Source organism: Phocoena sinus, chromosome 13 (genome assembly GCF_008692025.1).
Source record: "Phocoena sinus isolate mPhoSin1 chromosome 13, mPhoSin1.pri, whole genome shotgun sequence".
Lineage (NCBI taxonomy): Eukaryota > Metazoa > Chordata > Mammalia > Artiodactyla > Phocoenidae > Phocoena > Phocoena sinus.
In genome coordinates this window covers 82,328,061-82,353,692 of record NC_045775.1, presented here as the reverse complement: position 1 = coordinate 82,353,692, position 25,632 = coordinate 82,328,061, and the positions used below count along the sequence as shown (strand labels likewise).

General features: G+C 40.9%; 1 protein-coding gene across 1 annotated transcript in view; it reads right to left on the bottom strand.

Annotated features, from left to right (window-relative positions):
* The window catches only part of VWA3B (von Willebrand factor A domain containing 3B), a 210,008-nt gene that overhangs the window by 44,486 nt on the left and 139,890 nt on the right, over positions 1–25,632 (bottom strand). The window contains exons 19-23 of the mRNA XM_032652777.1: positions 23,509–23,625; positions 21,803–21,890; positions 21,568–21,724; positions 5,323–5,441; positions 257–307 (exon numbers count right to left, since the gene is read on the bottom strand). Of these exons, the coding sequence (XP_032508668.1) occupies positions 257–307; positions 5,323–5,441; positions 21,568–21,724; positions 21,803–21,890; positions 23,509–23,625 (532 nt within the window). The remainder of the gene's footprint in view (positions 1–256; positions 308–5,322; positions 5,442–21,567; positions 21,725–21,802; positions 21,891–23,508; positions 23,626–25,632) is intronic.

Here is a 25,632-nt window from a genome sequence, read left to right as displayed (position 1 = left end):
GCAGATTCACAGAGACAGAAAGCAGATTGGTGGTTACCAGAGGGGGAGAGACGAATGGGGAAGGATTACTTAATGGGTACAAGGTGATTTCTGAGGTGATAAAAAAGTTTGAAACTAGAGGGAGGTGGTGGTTTGCACAACATTTTGAATAACTTAAATACCACTGAATTGTACATTTAAAATCTGTTAATTGTAGGTTATGTGAATTTCACCAAAATTTTAAAAATTTTTAACAAGTGAGAAGAAACTGGCTTACTTTTTTTTTTCCTCTTGAGATAATGCTTGCCAAACAACTTTATTCAGGCGCCTGTTTAAAAAAAAACCAACAATAGTTATTTAGTAGCAACAGTTCATTTCATGACAAAAAGCTGAACCCGGGCAGGGAGATCCCAAGCCACGCAGCACCACCACCGCTGGACCATGTCATTGCCACTCGTTCAAAGAGACTGGATGTGAGTGTCTCCCACCCTCAGCATCACTGCAGAAGCCTCGGGGCTTTGTGGCAATAATGTTAAATATTAAAGGAGGGCACAGCTCTCAGTTGGATCAGGTAAAACCCAGACTGAGAAAAGGCAGCAAACAAACTGTTCCTCATTATCTCTGCATGAAGATATTTCTAAACACTCACTGCTTTTCTTCATAAGGAAAAATACGTGTGCCCTTAGCCTGCCATCTGTAGACATTCTTCTGTCTGGATTCTCAGAGCAAAAATAAAAGGTTAATAGGTTCATAAATAAGAGGATTGGGACACACTTTAGAGATCGACCAGCCTGATCTCCTTGTTTTCCAAATGCAGCCGCTAAGAGGGGCAGACAGATGAAGCGCCTTACTTATCCAGCACCGAGAGCTGGTGGGGTTGAGACTAAAGCTCACCGAACGTGTTTGCAGAGAGACGCTGGCAACCCAAGAAGGAAGGAGGAAGTTGGAGCCAGTGCTTTCTATCAGGTAGTTACAGCTCCTTTTCTTGTTACTAATCAGTGGTGCTTTTTCCAGAGCTTCCAGCCCAGTTCTGTAGTGCTACATCATCACCCAAATCAGGCTTACTAGGGCACAGGGCACAGAACACTGGCTCCATAGGTTGTGAGCTGGTGTTCCATGAAGCAAAAAAGCTTCAATAAAATGGGGTGGGAGAATACTGCCTCTCCCCAGGAGGCATGCTTCTAATCCTTGGACCCAGCGTCCGTGGCACAGGGCTCTGGGAGCACACTTTGGGTGGTGTTATCCTGCCCTGATCTCCCATCACAGGCCTGGTGAGATCATGGAAAGGGGGTCTGGCACGGTGGTGAAAAGCACAGACCCTGGAGCCAGACTGCCTGGGTCCAAAGCTCAGCTAGCTCCTCCTCTTATTAGCTGGGAGACTTTGGGCCAGTAGCCAACTTTTCTGTAGAAAGGGGGTAATCACAGTACCTCTCTCCCATTGCTGCAGTGCAGACTCAATGAGCAAGTTATGTGCACCGCACACAGAACTGTCTGACACAGGTAAACGCTCTGTAAGTGACAGGAAGAGTCAGGAAGTGGGAAATAAGCCAGCTCGGCTCCTGTGTCTCTTGATGTTTTTGGTTCTTTGGGGCCTATTTGGAAATGGTTTTCTTTAATGATGTGGTTGATGAAACAATGGGCTTCTAAGGCTTGTGTGCATTTCTGGGGAAAAAACAAAACAAAACAAAACTGTAAATCCTTTTAAGTCTAAACCTTGAAAGTGCAGGCAGTAGAGTAGGGAGGCTGGGAGTGCGACGAGGGCTTGGGAGCTACGTGGGTCTGGGTTCAAATCTCAGCATCTCCACTTTGCCACCGTGTGAACCTGTTACATAACTTTTTGAAACACTGTTTTCTTATTGATAAAACAAAGATACCACCACCTGCCCTTGGAGTTGCGAGGATTAAGTGAGCTGAATGTATAAAGTGACCAGGAATAACTAAGGCTCATTCCCTCCAGCTTCTGAAGGAGGGTGAGGCTTAGACACTCAGAAACAGTTGGTGAATGTGGGTCCAATTAGCTAGGACATGTCTCTAATTTTATTTCGGTTCTTCAGAAAATATTTTTCCAAGAGGGTGTTTCCATAACCTCTATTATTCCTCTGCTTTCCGCCTTCACTGAACTATTTCAAAGCACACGGGGCAGAAAAAGCGAGCGGGCGTGAGCTGAGGGCAGCAGAGATGTGTGAATCCCCGCTCCACTGTCCTGGAAGGCAACCGTGGGAAAGTCTCTAAGCGTGCGGGACGAGGGCAGTCCTTGTGGGATGCTGGGATTTGACAAACCGCAGTTTTCCTCTTTCTTTTAGGAGACTGAAATTTGGCTGAGCGTAGCGTTTACTAGCTTTCTCTACCTCTAGTTTGCAAATCCACTTGTACCGAGTGGCTCATTTGCAAAGCAACTCGTAACTAATGACACTTCAGAAGTCTAGTCAGCAGCCCAAGCAAATCGATGATAAGCAGAGGCTACTATGCCGGGTCCCTGAGTCAGAACTGATACTTCTCCTGTGGACCTGAGGGCTGAAACCTTGACCTCAGATTCACAACACAAGCTGTGGAAAAGTCCCCCCAGAATCCAGCCAACCCTGGTAATCGTCACTCAGAGCTTATGCTCAGACACACAAAGCCAAAACTGCTTCTGCAATTCTTAAAATATTGAACCAGAAGGACTCCTACACACGGGCACTAAGTGTGACCAAAACTGCTAGTTTATGTCACTATTTTGGCCAGAGGACTGTGAACTTCCCACTCATTTGGTCATCCCTAACCATATGGACTTAGGGTTATATCTGGCTTACTTGTGGTGGGAAACTCCTTAGAAACGTTGTATTGGGGATGAGATGGGGATAAACTAAGCTTCATTAATTACTTTTCATCTTTTCATATTCCGCATATCTTTAGAAAGACGAAGCAAGATGGAAAAGGGAACTGACATTTATGCCAGCAAAATTCTTCAACACTATTGAATACAAAAGATCAGGAAGCTTTGTTCTGTATAATATTAACATTAATACTATTAAATAACAATATTAAATAAATAATTCATTTAAAATAAACATCAAGTTATTAATACCAAATAATTAATACTAATGCAATCAATAATATCAAACATTAATCATATTAAAATAAATGTTAATGATCATGTTTAAATTAATATCATTTTAATAAACAATATAGTATACTGTTCCTCTAAGGGTACTAAAAGGCTTTTCCGGATTCACTCATTGGAAGAACTGGAACAAATCACCGCTATGTCTGTATTTTGGTTTTGCCATTAACGAAGGACTCTCTTCTGCCTGGCAAGGTCCCTCTGGAAACTCTCGGGAAAGGGTCAGCCTCAGTGGGAAGAGCTGTGTGACCCTCCCATTCCGTGTATTTATGGTTATTTTAGCATCAGCAGATATAGGGAATGAAAGAGGGAAATAATTAACATGAGTTGCTCTTTATATATAATTTACATAACCGTCACAACTGCCCCGTGAGCCAGATCTTACAAATGAAGCTCTCAAGTGTCACATGACCTGTCAAGTAGCTATCTGACCTCAAAGCCCCAGTTCATGGCCTGGCATCAGGCTTTCACAGACCAGGTAATTACAGCACTCAAATATTTGAATGAGTCAAGCAAATTAAATTACAATATGATGATATTATTGTATTTCATTCTGAATAACTGAATTGGATCAATTTTAATAAGTAAACTTGAATTAGATCAAATTCAAATTAAATTCCAACAGTCAAACATATATATATATTATATATATATATAGTGACACCTGCTAGGAAGAGGAGAAGACCGGGGGAAAGCAGGCAGCCCAGTGCCCGCCTTCAGGAGCCAACATCCTCACAGGGAAGGGACAGGCCTGTACAGAAGCTGTGAGTGCTCCAAGGGCCACACGCAAGGTGGGTGGTGCAGAGTCGTTGGGGAAAGGCCTCTCTGGGGAGGGCCATTGGCACTGAGGCAAGAAGGGAAGAAAGAGGACAGCTGGTGGAAGGGGGCAGGAAGAGGGGCAGTGGAGCTTCAAGGCAAGGGAAGGACTGCCTGGTGCAGGGGCGGGGAGGCGGAGAAGAGGGCGAGCACCAGTAAGAGGGTAACTACAGAGCAAAGTCTCAGGCCCACAGGGGAGGGCGAGCCTTGGCAGAGTTCAGCCTGCCTTCGAGAGAAACGAAGGGCCCACAAAGACTCAGAGAAGTCCTGAGAAGCCCATGGAGGCGGCTGCAGGAGCTCATGCGACACAGCCTCAGTTCTCAGGCAATGGCAGTGGAGGAGGCTCAAGTGTAAGGAGATTTGGAGAGGACCGTGATGGGCGTGGGGCGGAAAGGCCAGCCTCTGGGCTGGGTCGTGCACTCCAGGCAACAGAAGTCAGGCTTTATACTTTTTTGAACACACACTAGACACCCTGTAAAATGACAACAGATCAGTAAATGCTGGCCTGGGCCCCGTCGTTCACTTTGGCGTACTTTATTACCCTTTTCCCAACCACATGGCAGTAAATGAAAACCCAATTGCACAGCTTCCAGAACCAAGAATAGGCTTGCCTGGAGGAGCTGGGTAGCTCAACGTTTAATCAAGCGTGTGCACCAAGGACTAATTAAGTGCTCAGGGGCAGGGTGCGGAGGTGATTAGAGAGCTGGGAGAGGGTGAGATTCTAGCCCCAGAGCTGTGTTCTCCACCAACACTCTGAGGCAGGCTGCCAGGTCAGGCCGGAAGGAGCCAGGCCCCAGGAAGGGGCTGGGATTCAAGGACCCTGGGTCTCCTTCTCCAGCAAACCCTGGGTTATCTGCCCTTGGGAAAAAAGGCCCCCTCACTCAGTACTAACACAGTGACTAGTTAAGAGTACAGTTTTCACTGTAGTCAACTTGGTCATCTTCTTGATTTTGATATAAAAATTGTTTAAATCAATTATCTCATGATTGTGGCGTTTCTTTGTTGTGGTGTGGTGTCACTTTACAGAATGTTAGATACTAAAATGGTCCAATTCGCTCTGCTAAAAAGCAAAGGTTTAAAGAGCTCATGGAAACATGAGATTTCTGCAGAGTTTGGAAAGGGAAGATGGCTTCTCGAAAACCCCGTTGGACATACTCAGGCAAAGCACTGGGCTGGCCAAAAAGTTTGCTCGGGTTTTTCTGTAACATGGTACGGAAAAACCCGAACGAACTTTTTGGCCAGCCCAGTACTTAACGCAGTGCTGGCACAGAGGAAGCCCCTTATGTTAGCTGCCGCTGCTGTTAATATTCCTCATGGACCACTGTTAAACAGCTGCGCCAGATGAAAAATTTAAGCTAAAAGAAGGGAAAACAAGCCAAAACAAATTCCACATCCATTAAAGAGTAGCCAGGGGTAATACTCACTTTTCGTAGGACTTAATTGCCTGTTCCACTTTTTGCTTGTAGATATTAAGCTTCACTCCTTGGGGGTTAATTAAAGTCACCTTATTTGTGTCACTGCACACATGTGCCAGAGGGAACACCTATATGCCAATGCCAAAGGAAAGGGTCACTTGATAGGTTAACACGTGCCTTCAGAAATGGATCTAATGGCTGTACAGTATGTTGTTCTGAATATAAAATCAATACATTATATTTGTAGAGAAATTAGAAAATACAGAAAATAAAAAAAAAAGAATCAGAGATATCACTGCTAACCTTTTCCTTCCAATTTTTAAAACTATATATTTAAAAAATACCTCCCCCCCAAAAAAAAACCTGTTTCAGGAAACCCAAATCAGAATCAAGTGTTATCTTAATAAGCCTCTGTCAAATTGAAGGGCATAGGCGATAAGAAATAGAATATCATTGTTGCTACTCTGTAAATTACTAGCTGGGTTAAACATCTTTCTCACATATTTATTTTATATTTGATTTTCTCTTAAGAATATCTGATTATAGTTAATATCTTTTGACCATTTTCTGTATCAATTTGTAAGAGATCCTTATACATGTCAAATAAAGAAGGCTTAGTGATCAATGAAACCACTTTCTGTAAGAACAACAGAGTACCAGAACGCGAGGGCATCTTTTTGAGTTCTTTCTGTCTGTGTCTGATGCTTCCTTCTGGGTTTGGGGATGCCTCTGATTCCATGCTATCTTAAGAGCATCTGTAATATTTTACATTTACCTGTCTGCATATTACTTTGTTTCATTCACTGCTGTATTCCTATCACCTAGAACAGTGCCAGGCCCTCAACAAATATCTGTTGATAAATGAATAAATGTATGTTTGCAAAGAGGCTTATTCCATGTCTTATTATTTACATAAAAAGAAGAAGTCTAACAGGAGAAAGGAGAGTACAAGGTCTAACAGTGTTTCGATACTGTGTATGATTCCAACCATGAGGAGCATGTAGGCATTTTAGAAATGTGGGGAATCAAAGCAACTATACACCAATAAAAATTAATTAAAAAAAACCCAATTAATCATAAGATGAAAGAAAGCTTTGGCCTTGACAACAGGGACCTGTGATATTTACTTTCAGAATATTTTCTATCAGTAATTTCAATAAATTGATATGTTAATTTTTAAAAATGTGGGAAGCACTTTTAAGAAGTAAATTTTTACTTCCAATCCAGATGATACAGAGCTCATGTTTTATGTTCCCCTTTGCCTTCAAAATCATACAAAAACTGTATTGTTGTTATTTAAGGGAAAAAATGCATAAAAAGAAAGGAAGGAAAGGAAGAAGGAGAGAAGGAAAAAGAAAGATGCATGGTTGATGTATTTCTAGAGACAAAAAGTTGAATAAGTCAGCAGGGCTGAAGTTGTGTGTTTGTTGACTCTTGTGGGCAAAGATGGCAGGGGCGGTTGGGAGCTCAACTCCCAGAAAGCAAGTGGGACTCTGAGTCAGGCTCAGTGCCTGAAGCCAGCACTAGTATGAGGTTCTCTCACCCCTGCAAGAAGGCCCTGCCTGGTGAGAGAGGACACTAGTGCAGTCTAACAACCAAGAACTGAACCAAGCCATCCTCAATCTACAGTATCATCATGGGATAAGAGCTCTAAATACCAATGACTGGGGTACAAACAAGGGGATGGATTTAGGTAACTGCAAAACAGAAGACAGAGAAAAAAACAGATTTTTAAAAATCTTGTCAAAATGTGCCAACCGGGCTTCCCTGGTGGCGCAGTAGTTGAGAGTCCGCCTGCCGATGCAGGGTACACGGGTTCGTGCCCCGGTCCGTGAAGATCCCACATGCCGCAGAGCGGCTGGGCCCGTGAGCCATGGCCACTGAGCCTGCGTGTCCGGAGCCTGTGCTCCACAACGGGAGAGGCCACAACAGCGAGAGGCCCGCGTACCGCAAAAAAAAAAAAAATGTGCCAACGTACTAAAATTCCTAAATACACACACAAAAATGCTAAAAACAGTAGCTGAGCAAATCAACAATCAGAACATCAATTCACGTGAGTAGAAATTAATTTTACGACCCACCTAACAATAACTTTATATGAATTATGATTAAAATTAAGTATGATTAGGTTGTTCAAAGATGTAACAGTCATGTAAAAGTGTAAGAACAGAGTGCCATTAAGAACAAATGGATGAGAAAAAGAACAGTATTTTAAATAATAAAGTCATGTAAAAAAATAGATATTGAAATTGCAAACTACATAATTTTGCAATTAATACATCAAGACCAAAAGAGACAAACAAAATAGCCAAAGATTCAGAAGGCTGAAAAGCAAGACACTTAGTTTGGCTGAACAGTCGAACCTTGCTACTTGTCAGACGCAAGAAGTCACCACGTGGCTTCTAAGCAATCTTCGTCAAAGAGGAGAAGCCAAAACAGTGGGTTAAAAGTGGAGGTGACTGGACTTTGAAAACTTAATGAAATTTGCAGAAGTGGAAAAAAAAAACCCAACCAAACAAACAAAAAACACCATCTCTTAAAATTTCACATAAACTTTCAGAGGAAAAATCATCAGTCTCAACAAAATGCAAGACCCTTACATATGTATCTCCCCTGGGAAAAAGACCCCCTGGAAGTCTATAAATAGCTCTGCAAACTGCCACCTTATGGCTCAACTGCAAATCAACCCCACGAAATATCTAGCAGCATTACACCATTTCACCAGGATCCGCTGGATGCCTGACTGACGGTGCGTAAAGCAAACCCATTGTTTAATGTTCTACCTCCCTCTTTGGTGGATTTGGATCTCATGCCTTGCATGGCCATCATGGACTTCAGTGTGGTAGGAGTTCAAATTTGGCTCGTGTGCACCCACTCTCATTCCTTTCTGCATGCAGATTTAGGGAAAGACAAAGTCATACTCCACACCTTCAGTCTGTGGTCTTAGTTTTTACAACATGGTAGTCACCTGGAGGTCCCATGGGCTATTCTCTTTATGATGTCAAGTTTAGTGTGACTATGAGGTCATAAGGGGCATTCTCACAGGGACTTGGGGGATCACAATCATGGCTTCCCAGCTTCTGTAGGGAAGCAGGTGGGGAGGAGAGTGTGATTAATGAGGAAACTGATACTAGTTGAGAGGGAATGAAACCACCTGGTCACACCTCCTGAACGTGGTTTACTTGTTACCTCTTTCTTTTTTTCTCTTTTTTTTTTTTATAAGAAGAGGGAAATGTAGACACAGAGACAGAGAAGTCCAGGCCATGTGATGACAGAGGCAGAGACTGGAGTAATGCAGGTCCAAGCCAAGGGATGCCAAGGATTCCACCACCAGAAGCTAGGAACAGTCAAGGAAGGGCTCTTCCTTAGAGCAGTCGGAGGAAGCACGGCCCTGCCAACACTTAGATTTCAGACTTCCAGCCTCCAGAATGTGAAAGAATAAACAAATTTCTAAGCCACCCAGTTTGCGGCACACTTTGTCACAGCAAACCTAGGAAAGTAATACAGAGATATGAATACATATATGTAACTGTTTATGTTTTCAAAACAAAATAATGGAACAACCAACTAGCTGTTGGCTGATCTAGGAAAGACTTCTTGGAATGACTGGGGGGACTTGGCTCTGCTCCACGTGTCTCTAGAAGGCTTGACCAGGCATGTTCCCAGGCACAAATGAGTAAACAGAAATAGCCAAGGAGCCTTAATGCCTGGGCTTGGAACTGGTATACCCTTGCTTCCGTTTCATTCTATTGGTCAAAGATACTTGCTACCTCTTATAATGCAAATCAAGCATTAACAACTAATGGGAGACACTTCTGGACAGTGTTTGAAAATAAAGGGGAGCCTCAAGGTATTACTACTTCAATTCTCTTGAGGTAAACCTAGAAGCCTTACCAAACTGATACTAATCACACCCTGTGTGAGAAGATTTTAACTGTGAGGGATGGAGGGCAGAGAGAGGAAGCGGGGGCAGGGGGGAGGGGGGTAGTGAGAGAGAGATACTGACCATAATTCCTGGAGTTCATGGACAGCCCTAGTTTGGGCTGATTCTATTAGAATTTTTCCCAGTGTTAGACCAGAGATACACCTTAACCACTAATTTTGTCAATAGGTGAGAATAGTTTTATCAATTCTATTAAGAATAGTTTTATCAATAATGGGATTGTAGCTTCAAGATGGCGGAGTAGAAGGACGTGCTCTCACTCCCTCTTGCGAGAGCACCAGAAGCACAACTAACTGCTGGACAATCATCGACAGGAAGACACTGGAACTCACCAGAAAAGATACCCCACATCCAAAGACAAAGGAGACGCCGCAATGAGATGGTACGAGGGGTGCAATCACAATCAAATCAAATCCCATAACTGCTGGGTGGGTGACTCACAAACTGGAGAACAATTATACCACAGAAGGGAAAAACGACAAATAACATACAAGGGAACTCCCATAAGGTTAACAGCTGATTTCTCAGCAGGAACTCTACAAGCCAGAAGGGAGTGGCATGATATATTTAAAGTGATGAAAGGGAAGAACGTACAACCAAGATTACTCTACCCGGCAAGGATCTCATTCAGATTTGACAAACAAATCAAAAGCTTTATAGACAAGCAAAAGCTAAGAGAACTCAGCACCACCAAGCCAGCTCTACAACAAAATGCTAAAGGAACTTCTCTAAGTGGGAAACATAAGAGAAGAAAAGGACCTACAAAAACAAACCCAAAACAATTAAGAAAATGGTAATAGGAACATACATACATATTGATAATCATCTTAAATGTGAATGGATTAAATGCTCCAACCAAAGGACACAAGCTCGCTGAATGGATACAAAAGCAAGACCCATATACGTAATCTACAAGAGACCCACTTCAGACCTAGGGACACATACAGACTGAAAGTGAGGGGATGGAAAAAGATATTCCATGCAAATGGAAATCAAAAGAAAACTGGAGTACCAATACTCATATCAGATAAAATAGACTTTAAAATAAAGAATGTTACAAGAAACAAGGAAGGACACTACATAATGATCAAGGGATCAATCCAAGAAGAAGATATAACAGTTATAAATATATATGCACCCAACATAGGAGCACCTCCATACATAAGGCAAATGCTTACAGCTATAAAAGAGGAAATCGACAGTAACATAATAATAGTGGGGGACATTAACACCTCATTTACACAGATGAACAGATCATCCAGACAGAAAATTAATAAGGAAACAGAAGCTTTAAATGACACAACAGAACAGATATATTTAATTGATATTTATAGGACATTCCACCCGAAAACAGCAGATTACACTTTCTTCTCAAGTGCACACAGAACATTCTCCAGGATAGATCACATCTTGGGTCACCAATCAAGCCTCAGTAAATTTAAGAAAATTGAAATCATATCAAGCATCTTTTCCAACCACAATGCTATGAGATTAGAAATAAATTACAGGGGAAAAATGTAAAAAACACAGACACATGGAAGCTAAACAATATGTTACCAAATAACCAAGAGATCACTGAAGAAATCAAAGAGGAAATCAAAAAATACCTAGAGACAAATGACAATAAAAACACGATGATCCAAAACCTATGGGATGCAGCAAAAGCAGTTCTAAGAGGGAAGTTTATAGCAATACAATAAGAAACAGGAAAAATCGCAAATAAACAATCTAACCTTACACCTAAAGGAACTAGGGAAAGAAGAACCAACAAAACCCAAAGTTAGTAGAAGGAAAGAAATCATAAAGATCAGAACAGAAACAGATGAAATAGAAACAAAGAAAACAATAGCAAAGATCAATAAAACTAAAATCTGGTTCCTTGAGAAGATAAACAAAATTGATAAACCTTTACCCAGACTCATCAGGAAAAAGAGGGAGAGGACTCAAATCAATAAAAATAGAAATGAAAAAGGAGAAGTTACAATGGACGCCACAGAAACACAAAGCATCATAAGAGACTAGTACAAGCTAATTCTATGCCAATAAAATGGACAACCTGCAAGAAATGGACAAATTCTTAGAAAGGTATAACATCCAAGACTGAACCAGGAAGAAATAGAAAATATGAACAGACCAATCACAAGTAATGAAATTGAAACTGTGATTAAAAATCTGCCAACAAACACAAGTCCTGGACCAGATGGCTTCACAGGTGAATTCTATCAAACATTTAAAGAACAACCATCCTTCTCAAACTCTTTCAAAAAACTGCAGAGGAAGGAACACTCCCAAATTCATTCTATGAGGCCACCATCACCCTGGTACCAGACAAAGACACTACAAAAAAAGAAAATTACAGACCAATGTAACTGATGAATATAGATGTAAAAATCCTCAACAAAATACTAACAAACAAAATAAACAACACATTAAAAAGATCATACACCATGAACAGGTAGGATTTATCCCAGGGATACAAGGATTCTTCAATGTAAACAAATCAATCAATGTGATACACCATATTAACAAATTAAAGAATAAAAACCATATGATCTCAATAGATGCAGAAAAAGCTTTTGACAAAATTCAATACCCATTTATGATAAAAAAAACTCTCCAGAAAGTGGGCATAGAGGGAACCTACCTCAACATAATAAAGGGCATATATGACAAACCCACAGCCAACATCATTCTCAATGGTGAAAAACTGAAAGCATTTCCTCTAAGATCAGGAACAAGACAAGGATGTCCACTCTCGCCACTATTATTCAACATAGTTCTGGAAGTCCTAGCCATGGCAATCAGAGAAGAAAAAGAAATAAAAGGAATACAAATTGGAAAACAAGAAGTAAAACTGTCACTGTTTGCAGATGACATGATACTGTACATAGATAATCTTAAAAGATGCCACCAGAAAACTACTAGAGCTAATCAATGAATTTGGTAAAGTAGCAGGATACAAAATTAAAGCATAGAAATCTCTTGCATTCCTATCCACTAACAACGAAAGACCAGAAAGAGAAATTAAGGAAACAATCCCAGTCACCATTGCAACAAAAAGAATAAAATACCTAGAAATAAACCTACCTAGGGAGGTTAAAGACCTGTACTCAGAAAACTATAAGACACTGATGAAAGAAATCAAACATGACACAAACAGATGGAGAGATATACCATGTTCTTGGATTGGAAGAATCAATACTGTGAAAATGACTATACTACCCAAAGCAATCTACAGATTCAATGCAATCCCTGTCAAATTACCAATGGCATTTTTTACTGGATGGAGACACAAAAGACCCTGAATAGCCTAAGCAATCTTGAGAGAAGAAAATGGAGCTGGAGGAATCAGACTCCCTGACTTCAGACTATACTACCAAGCTACAGTAATCAAAACAATATTGTACTGGCACAAAAACAGAAATATAGATCCATGGAATAGCATAGAAAGCCCAGAGATAAACCCATGCAGCTATGGTCAACTAATCTGTGACAAAGGAGGCAAGCATACACAATGGAGAAAAGACAGTCTCTTCAATAAGTGGTGCTGGGAAAACTGGACAGCTACATGTAAAAGAATGAAATTAGAACACTCCCTAACACCATACACAAAAATAAACTCAAAATGGATTAAAGACCTAAATGTAAGACCAGACACTATAAAACTCTTAGAGGAAAAATAGGAAGAACACTCTTTGACATAAATCACAGCAAGATCTTTTTTGACCCACCTCCTAGAGTAATGGAAATAAAAACAATAATAAACAAATGGGACCTAATGACACTTAAAAGCTTCTGCACAGCACAGGAAACTATAAACAAGAGGAAAAGACAACACTTAGAATGGGAGAAAATATTTGCAAACGAATCAATGGACAAAGGATTAATCTCCAAAATATATAAACAGCTCATGCAGCTCAATATTAAAAAAACAAACAACCCAATCCAAAAATGGGTAGAAGACCTAAATAGCCATTTCTCAAAGAAGACATACAGATGGCCAAGAGGCACGTGAAAAGCTGCTCAACATCACTAATTATTAGAGAAATGCAAATCAAAACTACAATGAGGTATCACCTCACACCGGTTAGAATGGGCATCATCAGAAAATCTACAAACAACAAATGCTGGAGAGGGTGTGGAGAAAAGGGAACCCTCTTGCCCTGCTGGTGGGAATGTAAACTGATACAGCCACTATGGAGAACAGTATGGAGGTTCCTTAAAAAACTAAAAATAGAATTACCATATGACCCAGCAACCCCACTACCAGGCATATACCCAGAGAAAACCATAATTCAAAAAGACACATACTCCCTAATGTTCATTGCAGCACTATTTACAATAGCCAGGTCACGGAAGCAACCTAAATGCCTATCGACAGAAGAATGGATAAGGAAGATGTGGTACATATATACAATGGAATATTACTCAGCCATAAAAAGGAACAAAATTGGGCCATTTGTAGAGACGTGGATTGATGAAGTAAGTCAGAAAAAGAAAATGAAGTAAGTCAGAACGAAGTAAGTCAGAAAGAGAAAAACAAATATCATATATTAATGCATATATGTGGAATCTAGAAAAATGGTACAGATGAACTGGTTTGCAAGGCAGAAATAGAGACACAGATGTAGAGAACAAACGTATGGACACCAAGGGGGGAAAGCGGGGTTGTGGGGGTGGTGGCAGTGGGATGAACTGGGAGATTGGGATTGACATGTATACATTCATATGTGTAAAATAGATACCTAATAAGAACCTGCTGTATAAAAAATAATAAAACAAAAATTTTAAAACATGATAATAGTGTTTATCTCTTACTCTTTGCCAAGTACTAGGCAATCTATATATTTTCTCATTCAATCCCTCTATAGATGTATACATTGAAATGCAGTTTTGTTATTTGGTTTTCCTCTCCACTGAACCCTAGTTTTTTATTCCTTTAAAAAAATATTAGTTTCTAGCACAATGCATGTACAAAGTAACCACTTACTGAACACGTAAAAGACTAAAATTATATAAATTCAAATAATGGTTGAGGCTCCAACATTTTTAGAAGTTTATCTCTATTATAAAATACTGTGTTTGGAGTCTACCAAATTTGAGTTCTCGGTGATTGAGGCACGAGATGAGCGTACCTTTGCTATTTTAAAAGAGGTGTTTGCCAAGAAGGTTAATGATGTAACCAAGATTTTAAGAGATATATTTAGCTTACGCAAGAAAACTATTCTCAAACAATAAAAAATTAAAATTGAATGCCATTTTCACTTAGCAATTGGCAGGTGTTTTTTGTTTGTTTGTTTTAATGTTACTGCTCTAAGTGACAGCAAAGATGTAGGAAAATAGGCACTCTTAAAATTCCAAGTAAACTGCCCAATCATGGGGGGAATAGTTAAATTAATTGTAGTAATTCATGTTATTGAATATTAGCACAACCATTAAAATTCATCCAAAATTGGTCATTACAGGGAAATATGTTCATAAGATATGCTAAATGAAGAAAGGGGGATACAGAACTGTACACACAGTTACTAGCTGTTAAAGTAGTACAGGAAGAATTCTACCTGACAACATTCTGGCTGTGTTTGTAAGCCATCCCACAACATTTTGAAAATGAGAAAATAGTGTAAACTGGTGTTTATATATTCATCACTCAACACTAACTGAATTCGGCAACTTCACTGTTTTTCAACTAAATCATTTCTTCCAATAAATATCCCAGAGCCTGCTGTCAGACTGGCCAAGGAGGGGTCTGATTGGATGTGAGTAATGAAAATGCAAAGGCTGTGCAAATCCCACGTGGCTGACCCTGAACACGGTGCAGTGACTTTATAGTTGTGCAAACTGCTGAGTGCTGAAGCTTAAACCTCTGCTTAAACATAAACATCTCCAGGCTCCACAGAACAAATTGAAGGTGGGGCTACAAAGTGAACTGGGAAAGAGAAGTGTCAATCAGATCATTCATAAACCCATGAAAATATGCTTACTACAGTGTAGGTTATATCTCACAAATTTCAATCTAAATTTTTAGAAAATAAAAAAAAATTAATATAAATTTCAATTAAATTGCTAGTGAGGTCACTAGCACTTTAATTGGTATAGTAAATGAGTATTTGCTGGCATGCAATAATATTTGAAATAGACTGTTGAGTAAAAATCAAGGCACAGAGTATCTTTAGTTCAACTTCATTTTGGTAAAACAAAGAACAAAGGCTATATATGTAGTGAAAAAACTTTGGCCAGATAACCACCAAACAATTCATATGTGAGGAATTATATTCTATTGTTTCTTTTCTACTTATCTGTAGTTTCTAATTTTTCTACACAATGAATACGTATAGCTTTTGTATTAACTGTCCTTCTAGATTTGTTAATTAAAATAAACTTTTCTATCAGTATCGTTTTCATTGCTACTATATTTGAAAGCAACAAGATGCCAGGCCCTTAGCAGCATCCCTAACATTCCTCGTCAGCTAAATGATGAGATAAAAAGCCACCTCACTATGTTGGTCTAAACTTTCCATCAGATACTTTGATGAGATCAAATGTTTTTCTCAAAACCTAGTCTGAGGGCTCACCACGTACCAGATTAGGGACCTTGCCATGACCCATTGGGAGCCAGTGACAGAGCTGGGGTGCAGGCCCAGGCTACCTGATCACAAAGCTATGTGCTGAACCCAGATCAGGGCAAAGCAGGAAGCCTTGATGCAGTGCTGGTAACACATGTGATGATGATGGTGGTAGTGGTGACGTAGTGGACTTTTCAACGATGCAAACTAATGTTCCCAAATTGTTTCTTTTTTTTCAAAGCCATTGTCAATAAAGAGCTTTAAATTCCAGATTCATCAAATATCTAAAGCAGTTTTACTCTGTATATGACTTGGTGATGAATTAATCTTTTTGAAAGAGCTAAGATTAAATTTATCTGGTCCACTGAAAACTGAAAGTGCCAGTTAGCATCTTGTAATGAAGAGTTGCTAGGGCAACCTCCCTGCTCAACACTTCATTTCCAAGGTGACAGATTTGATGCTGGTCCAAGAAACATGAAAACCAAAATAGCATTGTGTTCCAGAAGAAGAAACAGCCCATACATAAGTCATGAATGAAACAAGTAGCCGGGGATAAAGCCAAATGCTGCTTTACGATTCTACCCAGACAGATGTGGCTGCACACAGAACACAGGAGTAAAAGGCAATTACAACTCTCAGTGAAGTGGGTTAAGATTCATGTCTCCTTTTCAGCTCCAGTCTACTTTTTCAAAAAACTGTTAGGTCCAAATCTCAAAAAGCTATATATCTCACTCAGTGGGATTATATTTTTCGATCACTGTTTTCCCATTCTTTCCATCAGAGACAATATTAAATAAAAGATGTTAAGTGGGCTTTGAGGGTGAAATGGGAATTTATTGCAGTATATTTCCTTCATCATCATGATTCTTGCTCTTATGAGCAATAATGGAGGGCGGAGAGCATGTCGTGTGCTACGTACCCACAGGCTTGTGATGAGAATTTACAAAGCCACAGAAGGCACGAGCACAGGTGCCCATGGTGGAATGCACGTGAAAAAATATACAGCCTCTTCGCTTGGCTTTGCTTTCTGGAGTCAGAAGACGGGTTCTCCAGAAAAACAGGACCCTCACTACTCTTCCATTTTTTCCTTCTTGGAAGTCACTCAACATTTTTCTCTCTCTCAGCCCCATGTGGTTTAGTCCTGTCGACTTGACTTTATATAGAGCCTTGGATCCATCCTCAGCATTGTCACCTGGGTCACAGCCACCTAGACCTTGCCTCCTGACTGCCCCGCTTCGTTCCAGCCTTGAACCTCTACAACCCTTTTCCACATAGTAGCCAAAGACCAAATCTGATCTTCTCTGTCCTCTGCTAAAAACCCTTTGGCTTCCCTCAGGATGACCTTCAGAAAATCCTTAACTCGACCTTCACCAGCTTTCACACCTTCCTCCAGTTGCACTAAACTTTCTTTGGGACGACAAACGTCCTCTGACCCTTAGACTTCCCCCTAGGTCACTCCTCACTCCCCTCCACCTCATCACCCCCGTAACTCATCCTCCCCTAGGTCCAAACCTGGACTGATCAGATCCCCCAGGTCTGAACTTCCCAGGCCAGGTCCAAAGCGCCCTCTGCCAACTCAAGGTGGTTAGGGGCCTCTCTGGCATCTTCGCTCTGCTCTTCCCACTCATCACATTTAACTAGAACTTCTTATTTTAATTGCTAGTTCCTCCATGAGATTGTAAGTTGTGATTGGGTAGGCTGTAGTCTAGCCCAGTTCAGAGCCTGCATACGGTAGGCAATGTAATATTTATTGAATATTTTTATAATAAAAGCCAACGTTTGGGCTTCCCTGGTGGCGCAGTGGTTGATAGTCTGCCTGCCGATGCAGGGGACGCGGGTTCGTGCCCCGGTCTGGGAGGATCCCACGTGCCGCGGAGCGGCTGGGTCCGTGAGCCATGGCCACTGGGCCTGCGCGTCCGGAGCCCATGCTCCGCAGCGGGAGAGGCCACAGCAGTGAGAGGCCTGCATACTGCAAAAAAAAAAAAAAAAAAAAAAAAAACAAAAAAAGCCAACGTTTATTCAGTGCTTGCAGCCCATTATATGCATTACTTCTTTTTATACTATATATATATACCTATACTATATATATTCACTATACTATACACAGTATAACAGTCGCAGAGTAGGTATATTATTATCCCCAGAGTCCAGATACATTGCATACAGCCTGGAGAGCACATTTCAAAGTGCTGCAGTGAGTTACTATGTTTATTTCTTCTAAATATGAGGAGAGGACGAGTTGAATAAGATATCTGCACACTAAGGTCTGCACACTATTTTTTAGGGTTTTCAAAGTATCTCTATACTTGTAGAACTAATGCTTATCAACAAGTATGATATACAGTTCCTCTTAGGAAAATGGCTGTCTTTCTGAATATAAACTAGTGGAAATACAGAATCTATTTGGAGGGTGATTTGGTTTAATCTGTCAAATATTTAAATGTACACATCCTTTGGGTCCAGCAATCCATCTCTCACAAAGACAGACTTGTAGAGGTGCCCAGAAGTCTCTGTGCAAGGAAATCCATTACAGGATTGTTTGTAATAGGGGGAGGAAGGACACAATGTAAATGTTCATTAACAATGGGGAAGAAATTTGCAACTAACAAAAATGAGATAGACCCATATCTACGCACAGAGAAAAGTCTCTAAGACATATGTTTTTAAAAGATAAAATAGCAAATCCATATGGTATTACCTTATTAAAACTGTTTTGTATATTAAAATTGTTATGTGTATGTGTAAAAATATATGTAATGTATGCGTGTGTGTGTGTGTGTGTGTGTGTGTGTGTGTGTGTGTGTGTTGAAAAGGATTAGCAGGATATTCACCAAACTATTCAGAGTGTTTCCTTCATAAATGAGGTTGGTGGAGAGAGAAACTTTGACATTTTCCTCTAAAGACTTCTAAATGGTCATTCTATACAAGAATGTACTCATATATTACTCATCAAACAAAAATAAACCAATAAATTAATTAAAAATCAAGTGTCCTTTGCATTTAAACTATTTTATCTCTTGTTTTAGGTCTGTTTTTCTTAAGTTTTTTTTTCTCAGCATATCATTAATGTATGTTCAGAGTTGAAAGAACTACAACAAAAACTAAAAATTATATAAACAAACCCCCAGATCTCCAATAATCTCACCCCTCAGATAAACACTAGCAACATTTTGGTAAAAGAGAAAAGGGAGAGACAAAGAGTGCTATGTCTACATCATACACATATGTAACCAAATTAATGTACTATCTATGCGGTTTTGTACCCTGATTTTTTCATTTGGCATTGTATTGAGAACTTCTCCCCATGTCGTTACTTATTCTTCAGAAACATGATATTTAATGAACGTATGACATTCAATCATATGGATGTACTTATTGGATATTTAGGTCGTTTTCAAATTTTCTCATTGTTAGATATAAGGCAGCAATAATTATTCTCTGAATATATTCTTCAGTATTTCTGATTATTTCCTTCTGTAGATTACGGAATATCTACATATGGATTTGCTGGAGGAAAAGTTGTAAGCCCTTAACACCTCTGAACATATTGCCAAGGTTATACCAATTTATACTCCCCCCAGCAGGATGTAAAAGTTCTAATTCCATCCTATTTTCACCACAACTGTTTATTAGTATTTTTTAACCTTACACATTTGATGATGGGGGGAAGCTGTCTAATTTTTTTTAATTTGCATTTTTTCAAAAATGCACTTATTTGGTTACCAGCAAGAAATATTTTTCTGTGTGGTTTTTGACTTCTTATTTTTAAACTTTTTCCCCTAGATTTTCCACTGGGATATTTATCATTTTCTTATTCCTTTATGGTATGGGTGCATGTGCATTTTTGTGTGTATACTGAACCCTGATTTGTACACACACACACACCATATGCATGTGCTAACTTACATGGATACACACATGCAAACACGTATTTAACATATTACTCCTGCAACTCTTTGTTGTATACGTTAGAAATATTTTTCTGAGATTTGCCTTCATTTTAGTTATATGTTTTTAATGCAAAATAACATTTTTAGGTATTCAATCTATAAATCTTCCCTTTGATTTTATGTGCTTGCTTTCCTACCTTCTCATATTTGTTTTTTGAGTATTTACTTTTCAATGTATCTCAGGTTGTTGGGAGGCTTAGAAGGAGACATGATAAGTACCAGAAAATTCTATTTCCAGGGATAGTTCACCAAATATATTTTCTTTCAAACAGAACTCAAGAATAGTAATAAAATAAGTGCACAGAATATGAGAAGCTGTCACCAAACTTCCTAGAAGGAATAAATCAGCATTCAGTTTCTCTCTCTTGCTTTTGGAAGAAGTCAGATTCAAATGATAAGCTGGTATCTGAGTAATCAGGTTAGAGTTCACTGAAGGTAGTAGTAGAATCCTCCAGTCATAAGGTCACAGCCAGGGATAGGACCGCTCACCTTGAGGCAAAGTCATCAGGAACCCAGCCTAAGGGGTCATATACCCAACCTCCAGAGCAAGAACTGCTGGTCATGTCAAATCAGGATGCATATCCAACTCCATGGGTATAATCTCTTAAATGTGACTAACAGAAAAAGTCCACAAATTCATCTGCTTCTTCCAAATACATCAAATTTCAGCTACTGCGAGACCAGTTAGATAAAGCCTTTTTTTTTTTTTAAATTTTCCTGCCTTTGCTTTTTCTCAACTTTTTACTATGGAAGCTTCCAAATACGTAAAAAAGCAGAGAGAATAGTAGAATGACCCTCCCCCAACTCAATATTCTTATTATCCAAATTTAACAATTATCAGCTCATGGCCAATCCTGCTTTATCTACTCCTCCCTTCCCCCAACTACTCCCAACATCCAGATTATTTGGAAGCAAATCCCAAATTTCCTATATACCCTCTGCAAAATTTCAGCATGAGATAAGGTCTTTTAAGGATATTATTTCAATTTACTGACTGTAAAGCTTGATACATTCCTATTTAAATCATGAGTTGCTGCTGTATTTGCCGGGAAGCAACAGGGTTCAATCTTCCTATTCTTGCTTTTCTTGTGTTCCTCATCTCTGTGCAATCTGGCTGCTCCACTGGATCCGTTCTTGCGTAGGGCAAGGACCTTCCAGTTGCCCAATTCAAGGCAAACTTTACAGTGCTTGGCTTTCCTCCACAGTTAACCCCAACTTGCGCCCTCCTACTGGAAGCTCTTTTTCTCCTGCCAGGACGTGACTCTCACTTTCTCATGGCTCTTGTGCTCTGGCTCACTCCCGATCCTCTCTCTCAATCCCTCTCTTTTTCTGCATCTCTGTCTCTGTGTCTCTCTCCCTCCCTCTTTCTGACGTTTTCCTTTGGAGACTTTTAGGACGGAAAAGATGCCACTGTATTTAGGAAGAGAAGGTAAGCAAAGGATGGACAAAACCTCTCACAAGCGCTCCCTGTCCTTTGATACAGACTGATATTCACTCGTGACTCATGACTCTGACCTAGAGGCTTTTCAGACATTTCTGCAGCTCCACAATGCCACCCATCAGCAACGAGCCATGAACTGCCAACCCAACAAAGAAGAAATTGTTCTTCTCATCTTAGAAGCAAAAATGCTTAAGAGCTTCTCTCTCTCCTTTTTACTGCCTTTGCAAATAATTTTTTCCCAATCGCTGAAATACATTTCTGTGACAACTGTACAAGACGTCAAGTGGACTACTCTTTATTTAGGCAGGAAATGAAAACTACATCAAGCAGGGACACATAGAAGATCAGTTTTACCTCATCAAAGACCTTGGAAACGACATGCTTGTCCAGAATGGGGACGTAGGTGGGACTGTGAGGGATGGCGGTCATGGACAAAGCATCCATGATGGTGAGCTTCTTGGCCACCAAGCCATGGATCTTGAGCCAGTTTGCTGAAGACATTCCTGCAGAACTAAGAATACGAGACTGTGATGTTTTAAAACTTGTATCAAACAAAACACAACAAAACTGTCCCAGTAAAATTACTCACTCTTGGTCATAAACTTGGGTTCCTTCTCGAGTCAATCTTTCTAATGACTTGTCATCTGGAAACTCATTTGTCAGCAGGATGCCCACTTCTGTGGAAAGGGAAATGGCAGCTGTATAATTTCCTCATATATGGGGTTTATATCAAAAATGCAAAAGGATCACACTTATCTCTGAGTTCAGTTGTGACTGAGGGCTAATAAATGGACTATTTTTCCCAGAACTGATCTGTCAGAGGGGGTTCTAGGCAAGATTCATTTGCAATGGACGCTAAAGACCAATGCAAGAGTAAATAGGGTACTCTCACTGCTTTGCTAATCTATCTCACCCCATACCCATTGAGATCTCTCTCCATAAAAGGATGAGACAAATTCATTCTCCAGAAAACATATTTTTAAAATGTCAAGTAAGAACACCATGAACCAATAATTGTTCAATGTGGCCCTCATTAGACTTCCTCCAAATTACATGGGAGAGCCTTGTTCAACATTTCAGGTTTCGATAGTTTATTCTATAATTCCTCAGCTCTGTGCAGAAACCCAAAATCCCTACTAGGTCCTGTTTAGTTATAAATTCACATTTTCAAATTATTATTTGGAGGGTTTTTGTTGTTGTTGCTGTTTTGTTGCGGTACGCGGCCTCTCCCATTGCGGAGCACAGGCTCCGGATGCGCAGGCTCAGCGGCCATAGCTCACGGGCCCAGCCGCTCCACGGCATGTGGGATCTTCCCAGACTGGGGCACGAACCCACGTCCCCTGCATCGGCAGGCGGACTCTCAACCACTGTGCCACCAGGGAAGCCCCTTATTTGGAGTTTTTAATGTATATCCTTATAGAATCTTGGATTCATAAATGAAAAGGGATATGAGCTAGTTGTATCAGCAGCATGTAGAAGGAAGGGGTGTTTGGGAGTGAGCTAGTCAAATGCCTAAGAAATCATATCCTGATCATCATGGGATAAGCCCCTTAAAGGACTGTGCACGTAGCAGATTTAGGAGACAGGGCAGCTTAACTGAAACGGAGGAAAAGGCATCACATGGATCAATACTGAAGAACACAAGGTTTGATTAAGCTATGGCTCAGTAACAACAGGTGTAAACTTGTCCCTCAGGTGCTTCCTACTACCTAGGGGCTTGTGTGGATGTGTGTGTTTAGCTGGGGATTTATTATTTATCAACTCTTTGAAAGATAGGGAAAAGTGCTACAGGAATTAAACTTTTAGGAAATTTATTCTTAAAATTTACTGTTTTAAGAATAATGATATTATCAGTAGTCATAACAATTGAGTGGAAAAGTCTCGTTTTCCTCACATTTAGCTCCCAAAAGGCTGACAATATGGATCAGAGAGGGGCTTGTCGGATGGCGCCACCTGTGACTGAGGGGAAGAAAATAAACCAACTATGAAGTATTAGGTTTTCAAGTTCAAACCACGCAGTGACAGCAAGCATCACCACTAGTGCCGCGGTTATACGAGCCACGGGTATATTAAACACCCAGGCACCATATATGCAAGTCTGACCCTAAGAAAATCCAGTTCACTAAAGCAAGACGACCTGATTTACAAGGGAGTCCTTTGAAGAGGAAGCTCTCTGGACTCACTTAAAAATGATTTGTTTTCCCCAAAAGTACCTCTACCCAGCTCTTTCAGGAGCAGACACACTGGGGAGAGGAGACCCTGGGCTTCCTGACAAAGAGACCCTTGCTGGCTTGCCTCTGTCACTTGGAGTGTTCCAGCTGCTGGAATTGGAAAGGCCATCCTTCCTCTCACTGCAAGCTGAGCTCCTGAGGGTGGACAGCTGGCTCCTGAGTAGGCTGGTTTTGGTTGGTTCTGTGGGTACCACAGGGAGAAGGGTTAAAGGAATGTGGGTTGGAAGGAGGTATTTTATGAGCTGCAACTACATTCTTGGATCCTTTAAAAAGAAAGCAGGTTCAGTCTCCCAACCCTCAGGGGGACAGTACTGCCACCAAGTAAATGCTGCGGTAATGGCTTGTTCCACTGATCTGGGTTCAAACTCTGCCCCTCTTGGAGAGAAATCTGTTTCCGAGCTCATTCAGGTTGTTGGCAGAACTTATTTCCTTGCAGTTGCAGGACTGAGGTCCCATATTCTTGCCGGCTGTCAGCTGGGGGCCTGTCTCAGCTCCTTAAGCACCCCCATTCCTACTCATGGGCCCCCTCTATCTTCAAGCCAACAATGGCACACCGATGCCCCTCATGCCCCAAATCTCTTTGACTTCCTCTTCTGCCACCAGCTGGTAAAAGACCCTGCTTTCAGGGGCTCACATGAGGACACTGGGCTCTCCTAGAGAACCTGGCCGAGGTCACATAACACTCTTATCACTCCCAGAATCATGGGAGTGATGCCCCATCACATTCACAGCTTGCAGGGTTTAGAGCGGGACATCTCTGTAGTTCATTTTATAAACTCTGCTGACCACAGTTGCTGTCTAAGCCTTTATTTATATTATTTTCTACCCTCTGTTGGGTCCTTTCAACTAGCAAGTAGACACTTATCAAATTCCGACATTGAATCTGTGTGCTTTAGAGGATAATAAGTTTGTACCAAGACATGTTGATTACTTTTCCCATGTGGTCACAGAAACCAGACTAATTGTAAATGTGTTCTGTACTTCACGACCTGGATGCCTTCTGTAGTACCAAGGCATTATGTAGTATTCATAAATGAAATGCATCCTATTTTCGACAAGATGTGACTTACCCTCTCTTACAAGAAATTAGACAATTAGAGTGAAAATTAGCTAATAATCTGCACTGTCTATCTTTTTTTTTTTTTGCGGTACACGGGCCTCTCACTGTTGTGGCCTCTCCCGCTGCGGAGCACGGTCTCTGGACGTGCAGGCTCAGCGGCCAAGGCTCACGGGCCCAGCTGCTCCGCGGCATGTGGTATCTTCCCGGACCAGGGCACGAATCCATGTCTCCTGCATCGGCAGGCGGACTCTCAACCACTGCGCCACCAGGGAAGCCCTGCCTTGTCTATCTTTTGCACAGGAAGATAACACAAGGGTCTCCGTGCATGGAGTTAGGAGTGTGCTATGTGTTACTTGTTTTCCTAGGCAACAAACAGGGTGATTCCTGTTTTGGTTGCCTCTGTAACAAGGAATTAAGAAGGATAAATTTTCTCAGGAGCTATGTTTGTAAGCAAAAGAGATGAATGATCCACATACGAGAGTTGAACTCCTGCCCCTGACTACACCGGCAGGCCACCTTGATCAAACTCGCTGGGCAAAAACAAGAGGTGTGTCCACATGAAAATGAAATTTAGCTCCCGAAGTCCCCAAACGTAACAACTGTACTATTCCCAAACTCTGAAAATAAGGAGTAAAAGTGTATTGATCTGGCAGTGGATTCAAGCATTTAACTACTCCCCCAGCTCTGTTCAGTCAGTCACCACATTTCATCACTCTTCTAAATTAAAAATTGAAACAGAATAAAAACTCAGCACAGGTTTGCCTACCAACAGCAACAATCCCAAATCTAAGTGACATGGTACAAATGACCAAAGGCCATTAAAATGTTCAGGATGAGTGGCAAGTAGCATTTCCAGCAAAAGTCACGTTTACTGGAACGGGCAGGCAGGACTGGCAAAAGGGATGCTGCCGCACAAGTGGCCCAGTATGGGAATCCTCTTTGTCCCCATGGGCTTAAGACAGAGACGCCAGGGCAAATGGACAGATCATGCAAGAGGGACCAAGCTTCAGCCAATGCCTCTTGGTCCCTACAGGGTTGAGGCTCTCTTCTCCTGCCCAGAGACATGGGGACACGCAAGAGACAGTGTGTGTGTGGCAGGGGAAGCCACCACAACCTTCCTCCACTGAG